Source organism: Argentina silus (assembly GCF_951799395.1).
Source record: "Argentina silus genome assembly, chromosome: 9".
Classification (NCBI taxonomy): Eukaryota; Metazoa; Chordata; class Actinopteri; order Argentiniformes; family Argentinidae; genus Argentina; species Argentina silus.
The window spans coordinates 21,556,479-21,564,658 of record NC_139663.1 but is presented as its reverse complement, the minus strand read 5'-3'; the positions used below and the strand labels follow the sequence as shown (position 1 = coordinate 21,564,658).

General features: G+C 48.7%; 1 protein-coding gene across 1 annotated transcript in view; it reads left to right on the top strand.

Moving 5' to 3' along the window:
- Positions 1 to 8,055, top strand: part of LOC310809902 (GTP-binding protein 1-like) — a gene marked incomplete at its 5' end in the record, with an annotated part of 9,493 nt that extends 1,438 nt beyond the window's left edge. The window contains 9 exons of the mRNA XM_083677422.1: positions 125 to 289; positions 667 to 790; positions 2,422 to 2,536; positions 2,828 to 2,972; positions 3,265 to 3,447; positions 3,966 to 4,101; positions 4,337 to 4,515; positions 4,746 to 4,910; positions 6,478 to 8,055. Coding sequence (XP_083533548.1) covers positions 125 to 289; positions 667 to 790; positions 2,422 to 2,536; positions 2,828 to 2,972; positions 3,265 to 3,447; positions 3,966 to 4,101; positions 4,337 to 4,515; positions 4,746 to 4,910; positions 6,478 to 6,600 — 1,335 coding nt within the window. The 3' untranslated portion in view covers positions 6,601 to 8,055. The remainder of the gene's footprint in view (positions 1 to 124; positions 290 to 666; positions 791 to 2,421; positions 2,537 to 2,827; positions 2,973 to 3,264; positions 3,448 to 3,965; positions 4,102 to 4,336; positions 4,516 to 4,745; positions 4,911 to 6,477) is intronic.
- Between the last annotated feature and the right edge of the window lie 125 nt (positions 8,056 to 8,180).

Here is an 8,180-nt window from a genome sequence, read left to right as displayed (position 1 = left end):
GGAAGGAGGGAGGGAGAGAGGAGGGAGGCGAGGGGAAGGACCAGCAGCGTGGGAAAGTCAGTCAAGTCTCATCATGTGTAACCTCTCTCTCCCTCCCTCCCTCCCTCTGCCCCCCTCCCCCCAGGTGGTGAATAAGCCAGACAGTCACGGGGGGAGTCTGGACTGGACTAAGATCTGTGAGAAGTCTTCTAAGGTCATCACCTTCATAGACCTGGCCGGCCATGAGAAGTACCTGAAGACCACCGTGTTCGGGATGACCGGACACCTGCCGGACTTCTGCATGCTCATGGTGAGAAAAGGGGTGTGTGTGTGTGTGTGTGTGTGTGTGTGTGTGTGTGTGTGTGTGTGTGTGTTGTGTGTGTGTGTGTGTGTGTGTGTGTGAGTGTGTGTGAGTGTGTGTGAGTGTGTGTGAGTGTGTGTGAGTGTGTGTGAGTGTGTGCCATGCGTTTGGTACAAATGGCCATCAACCCATGTATCTTTATCTTCTCTTTAATGATACCCTTTTCTCTCCCCTCCCCCTCCCTCTCTTCTCCTCCTCCTCTCCCCTCCCCCTCCCTCTCTTCTCCTCCTCCTCTCCCCTCCCCCTCCCTCTCTCCCTCCTCCTCCTCTCCCCTCCCCCTCCCTCTCTTCTCCTCCTCCTCTCCCCTCCCCCTCCCTCTCTTCCAGGTGGGTAGTAATGCAGGTATCGTGGGTATGACTAAGGAGCACCTGGGGCTGGCCCTGGCCCTCAACGTCCCAGTGTTCGTGGTGGTCACCAAGATAGACATGTGTCCAGCCAACATCCTCCAAGGTCAGCTTGATTTGATTTATTTAACCTTTATTTTAGCAGGGAGTCTAACCCTAACCCATGTTGACAAGGTGAGACCTGCATACACACAGTTTACAACCATCCATAATACACATACAAAATGACAACATCATGAAACCCAATCAAGAAAACAAAGAGGTCCTCAATCAAAAGTTTAAACTGCCGGAGTGGCACCAGAGCAACCGACCGAAACGTTCCCTGCAGATTGTTCCGGCAGTGAGGTCGAAACTCGATCCCTCGATCCCCTCTCCTCCTCCTCCTCCACCTAGATCTCCACCTAGATCTCCTCCTCCTCCACCTAGATCTCCTCCTCCTCCGTCCTCCACCTAGATCTTGCGAGTGGAGGACAGAGGAGAAGACGGAGGAGTGGAATCGAGTTTTTCTAACAATTGAAAAAAGGCTCTCTCTCTCTCTACCCCCCCCCCCTCTCTCTCTCTCTCTCTCTCTCTCTCTCTCTCTCTCTACCCCCCCCCCTCTCTCTCTCTCTCTCTCTCTACCTCTTTTTAAAATACATTACACAGTAGTCAGCACAATTTGACAAACTCTCCCTCTCACAGCCTGTGCTCTCTCTCTTTTTCCCTCTCTCCCTCCCTCTCTCGTCCTCTCTCCACCTCCCCCCCCCTCCCCCCCCCCCCTCTCCTCACATTTACCCTCCCTTCCTCTTCATCCCTCTCCCTCTCTTCAAAAGAGACATTACACAGTAGTCAATCATTAAAATGTGATCATGTATTGAGACACTACCACATATAAGGGGATTCAGATTGGTGGCTCATCCCTGGTTGTATAAGGTGATTCAGATTGGTGGCTCATCCCTGGTTGTATAAGGTGATTCAGATTGGTGGCTCATCCCTGGTTGTATAAGGTGATTCAGATTGGTGGCTCATCCCTGGTTGTATAAGGTGATTCAGATTGGTGGCTCATCCCTGGTTGTATAAGGTGATTCAGATTGGTGGCTCATCCCTGGTTGTATAAGGTGATTCAGATTGGTGGCTCATCCCTGGTTGTATAAGGTGATTCAGATTGGTGGCTCATCCCTGGTTGTATAAGGTGATTCAGATTGGTGGCTCATCCTTGGTTGTATAAGGTGATTCAGATTGGTGGCTCATCCCTGGTTGTATAAGGGGATTCAGATTGGTGGCTCATCCCTGGTTGTATAAGGTGATTCAGATTGGTGGCTCATCCCTGGTTGTATAAGGTGATTCAGATTGGTGGCTCATCCCTGGTTGTATAAGGTGATTCAGATTGGTGGCTCATCCCTGGTTGTATAAGGTGATTCAGATTGGTGGCTCATCCCTGGTTGTATAAGGTGATTCAGATTGGTGGCTCATCCCTGGTTGTATAAGGTGATTCAGATTGGTGGCTCATCCCTGGTTGTATAAGGTGATTCAGATTGGTGGCTCATCCCTGGTTGTATAAGGTGATTCAGATTGGTGGCTCATCCCTGGTTGTATAAGGTGATTCAGATTGGTGGCTCATCCCTGGTTGTATAAGGTGATTCAGATTGGTGGCTCATCCCTGGTTGTATAAGGTGATTCAGATTGGTGGCTCATCCCTGGTTGTATAAGGTGATTCAGATTGGTGGCTCATCCTTGGTTGTGGTGACGTTGTGACAGAGACGCTGAAGCTGCTGCAGAGGTTACTGAAGTCCCCCGGCTGTAGGAAGATCCCCGTGCTGGTCCAGAACAAGGACGATGTCATCGTCACCGCCTCCAACTTCAGTTCCGAGAGGTAATCATCTCTCATAGTAAGAATTTGATTACAAATCCAAACTTTTGGAGTGTAGAGCCAAAAGAAGAAATGCTTCACTGTGCCATTACTTAAACACACACATAACACACACATACACACACACACATCACACACATACACACACAGTATATAAGCACGACACTCACTCAGATGGTTTATAAATCGTATTACTTGAATTACAAGAGTGTGTGTGTGTGTCTGTGTGTCTGTGTGTCTGTGTGTCTGTGTGTCTGTGTGTGTGTGTGTGTGTGTGTGTGTGTGTTTCTGTAGGATGTGTCCGATCTTCCAGATCTCCAACGTGTCAGGAGAGAACATGGACCTGCTGAAGATGTTCCTCAACCTGCTGTCCTCCAGAACCTCCTTCAGGGACGACGAGCCCGCAGAGTTCCAGATAGATGACACCTACTCAGTACCGGTACAATACAGTACACACACACACACACACACACACACACACACACACCAGCAAAGTTCCGGTCACCTACTCTGTACCATTATAACACAAACACGCACTCACACACACACCTACTCAGAAGCGCACCCACACACTCAATACAGCTGAGTATCATAGACAACACACACTCCCTCACTTGTCTTTGTGAGTCTACACACACACACACACACACACACACACACACACACACAGACACACACACAGACACACACCTCTCTCTCCCATCTCTGACCGTGCTCTCCCTGTGTGGCAGGGTGTAGGCACAGTCGTGTCAGGGACTACGTTACGTGGACTGATACGTCTGAACGATACGATGCTGCTCGGCCCGGACCCCCTGGGCAGTTTCCTCCCCATCGCTGTCAAATCCATCCACCGGAAGAGGATGCCAGTAAAGGAGGTTCGGGGTGGCCAGACTGCCTCTTTCTCCCTCAAAAAGGTCAGTGGCTCTTTTTAGAGCACCACCTCCTGGTGGATTTATGGAACTACATGGTCTTTCTGCTGCCTATGATGGTAGTATAATGTTTGATTGAAAATTAGCAATGAGTATGGTATGAGTTTATCAGGGGAGGCTGGTGAAGGTAGAAATCGGAGGACGGGCTCATTGTAATGCATGAAATGGAATGAGGAATGGTGTCAAACACACGTTTCTCACCTACCTTTCTATGTTTACATGTGTATAACACCCGGTTATACCTGTTTATAACACTGCTTATAACACCCTTTTCTTTTGTCATTGTTTCTCTTCCTTCGATCACTCAAACTCAGCCGTGTGTCAGAGCAAGAACTGAACAGAAGATCCACCATCACACAACTCCTCAACTCAAAAAATAAAGTTCTTGAATGGAATTGAATTGAATGACTTATTCTCTCTCTCTCTCTCTGTCTCTCTCTCTCTCTCTCTCTCTCTACTCTTTCTCTCTCTCTCTCTCTCTCTCTCTCTCTCTCTCTCTGTAGATCAAGCGCTCCTCCATAAGGAAAGGCATGGTGATGGTGTCTCCCAGATTAAGCCCACAGGCATCGTGGGAGTTTATGGCTGAGATCCTGGTCCTGCACCACCCAACTACAATATCCCCCAGATACCAGGCCATGGGTGAGACACGCACGCACACACACACACACACACACACACACAGACACACACATATTGTATCTGACTGTATACGGTATATGTGTACAGCACTGTGACTGCTTGTGGTGAAGACTTGAAAAAGAAGAACTGGATGGGATGGGGATTTTAAAAAGAATTTTACATTTATTCCTTTATGTGTCTCTCTCTCCCCCCCTCCCCCTCCCCTCTCCTCCTCCCCCCCCCCTCCCCCTCCCAGTCCACTGTGGCAGCATCAGACAAACAGCCACCATCCTGACCATGAACAGAGACTGCCTACGCACGGGGGACAAGGCGGCGGTCCACTTCCGCTTCATCAAGACCCCCGAGTACCTCCACACAGACCAGAGGCTGGTGTTCAGAGAGGGACGCACCAAGGCTGTGGGCACCATAACCAAGGTCAGTGGTTATGAAGGGTGATGAGTGGTCATAAGGACCCCAGAGTACCTCCACACAGACCAGAGGCTGGTGTTTAGAGAGGGACGCACCAAAGCTCCGGGCACCATCACCAAGGTCGGGTCAGGGGTTATAAAAGGTTATAAAGGGTTATAAAGGGTTATGAACTGCACTTAGAGTAGCGTCAGCTACTTTGCTCATTCCTCCCTCTTAATGGTCGGTGTGTTTTTCAGCTCTTGCAGTCGACCAATAACCTGCCCTCGAACTCCAAACCGCCGCAAATCAAAATGCAGTCGACGAAAAAGGCCCCGCCCCGCTGGGAGGACGGAACCACGCCAGCCAATGAGGACGCAGCGAGCACAGCCAGGCCGGCCAGTCCGCACTCGTCACAACAACCGGTGAGAGAGAGGAGCGCGTGATGGATGGATGGATGGATGGATGGATGGATGGATGGATGGATGGATGGAGATGAAATAGAAGAGGGTTTGAAAGAAGGATGGATGGATGGAGATGAGAGAGGGTTTAAAAGAAGGATGGATGGATGGTTGGATGGAGATGAGAGAGGGTTTGAAAGAAGGATGGATGGATGGATGGATGGTTGGATGGAGATGAGAGAGGGTTTGAAAGAAGGATGGATGGATGGAGAGGGGGATGTAGGGGAGGGGTTGAGAGACAGGGTGAGGGATGTTGACGTATGTTTATGATGTCAGCTGTGTTGGAATGCCTCTCCTGACCTGCTTCTAGAACCTTCTTTCCTGTGTCTCGTCTGATCTGCCTAATATCTCCACTGCTTCTCTCCTTTTTCCTCTCCTCCTCTTCTCGCTCCTCCTTTCATTATTGCACTCCTCCACTGGTTCCTCCCTCTTCGTTCACCCTGATTACGATCCATACGTTACTGTCACCTTGGTTACTCCACCTGCCACCGTCACCTTGGTTACTCCACCTGCCACCGTCACCTTGGTTACTCCACCTGCCCACCTACTTTTCCTCTTCACCTCCTTTTCGCTCCGTTTTCCATCTTTTTCATCACCTCTTCATCTCCTTTCTTAAATTTATCTTCACCTTTTCTCTTTTTTGAATCACACCACTTCTTTCTTGGTTTTCCCCCTCCACCTTTTCTCCATCGGTCTCTCTCCTCCACCTTCTCTATCACTCTCTCTTCTCCTCCATCCCTCTCTCCTCCATCCCTCTCTCCTCCATCCCTCTCTCCTCCATCTCTCTGTGCTGTTGCGTTGCTTGCTGCCTCAGGCAGAGGGGGAGGAGGAGCCTCAGAGTAAGGAGGGAAACAAAGAGAACAAGGTAAATGAAACCTTGAGATCTCCCAACACCTCTTCCTCGGCTTTTTAACGTCGCCTGGGCTGTCCTGGGCTGTCCTGGGCTGTCCTGGGCTGTCCTGGGCTGTCCTGGGCTGTCCTGGGCTGTCCTGGGCTGTCCTTGGCTGTCCTGGCCCTTGTTTGAAAGCTTCGGGAGTGGGTCTTGGCCAATCAAGTCCTATGTTTTTTTGTGTCTTGGCCATGTGTGAAAGTACAGTTTGATCCTGTTAAGAGTCATCAGGCTTGAATTTGCATGAGCAGAAAGTGAGCAAAGTCAGCCATCTTTACCGTAATGTTTGTAGTAGATGCGATGAGACGTATTGTAATTGGGAGTTTTGAATACTGTAAATAGCGTTTGCATGATGTGCAATGCATTTTCAGACTAAAACTACGGCAGCCGTAATAATCATTGTTTTCCTAAAAACATTGTTAAGGCAAGACACAATAACAATCACTCCGTAGAGTATTCTGAGTTGCTCGGTATTTTTTATTTTTTTATTTTTTTTTACCTGCTCAGCACTATTTCCTCAAGGAAACCGGAACCCGTTGTTGAGTGAGTTTTAAAGGTCATCTCGTTGTTGAGTGAGTTTTAAAGGTCATCTCGTTGTTGATTTATAGATTCAATGTCCTTTTTTTAATCTCTTCTTTCCAGCCAAAGTCTGGAGGAGGAGGCAGGAGACGAGGAGGACAGAGGCACAAAGGCAAGACCCAGAACAGCAGCAGCAGCTCCTCCTCCACAGCCGCCTCCACGTCAGCAGGGACCGGGGGGTCCTAGACCCCCCCGCCACCACCCCCCCATCCCGCTCTCCCTCCATCCCTCATCCTGCTATCTATCGCTCCATCAAGTGTCTTTATCGCTCAAAGAAGACAAAACCGTCTTAAGAGGGACTAGGTGAAAAGCAGCTCCCCCCCCCTCCCCCCAGGACCAACACACACACGCAAGCACACACGCAAGCACACACGCAAGCATACACACGCACAAACACACACACACACACACTTTCACGTAACTTCTGCCTCCTCACATTCCTCACCTTCACCCAACAGCTCTGATAGTGGCAGCGCTGCTTCCCTGCATCGGCTCTGTTGGGTGGGAATCACTAGGTTCACTGAAAGGGAAATGAAGAAGGGCAGAGTTCCAAAACAAACAAAAAAAAACATCTTCTCTTTCCTCTGTCCTTGATGACTTGCTTACGCAGCTCCTAGAGATCGGGGTGAAACCAATATGGTAGGAATTCCACATATAGCTTCTTATACAAGGGCTGAACTGTTATATTATGTATTGTCTGTCTACCAGTGCCCTTGAAATTCATAATGGAGAGTCAGTGGAGAGGGGAGGGGGACATTTTTGGTTTGGAATTCAGCCCAAGTGTGATATTGTGCATCTTACAATGGGCCCTCATCGCTGCGGTCGGCCTGCACAACATAGCTGCTCTCTATTGGGCCTTTGAAAGAGGCTTTGACTGCAACATGCACTGACAGATGCCCATCCCATCATTCGTGCAGAATGTAAAGTTGGGAACGAGTCTCGCGAGTTTGGTTTCGGCCAGGATGTGAGCAGCTTAAACGAGAGTCAATCGCCTGACTATTAGATTAGGTGTAAATCCAGGTTATGTAGTTGATCAGCTGCCTTCAGGCTGGACAGCCGTCTCAGTTCACGAAGCCTGGCGCATCGAAGAAATGATCCTCCACAATACAGCTTCCAACCACGATTCACAAACATCTGAGATGTTAGCAAGCTTTCATCCTTTTTGGTTTACCTCCATCAAAGTTCATGGATACTTTTTCAGAGTGAATGCAATAGCTGAGGGTAGATTTTGATGAACCATTTACCGTGAAATATTTATTGACAAGAAAGTTTTGACGATTTTCCGATTTTCTTACTGGCCGTATATACATCAGCGAAGTTCAATGAAACTCATGGTTGGTGTTAGATCATCCATCTGTCCGTCAGACGCTTCCCTTTAATCCGTCTGTGATAAAGCTCCCATTTCCTCTGAAAGTACCAAACTGGGAGCGCTCAGAGAATTCAATATGATGTTGTTGTTATATTACAAACGAACACTGCAGATAATCTCGCGTACACAGTTGCTATATTGATTGTAATACATAGTTGCAGTGCTGTTTGTACCCAGTTGCGATCCCTCACAGGAGAGGAGACATTTGGACCATCACTGTTTACATGTTGTGGAATTCAACACAGTTTGCCTCTTGACATTGACCAATAAAAACTGGCTTTAATGAACCTCTCAGTTGTGCTCGTTTTTCATTGGTTGTGTGATTGTGTGGGGGTGGGTGGTTGCGTGTGTATACAGTACCAGTCAAAAGTTTGGACACACCTTCTCATTTTAGATT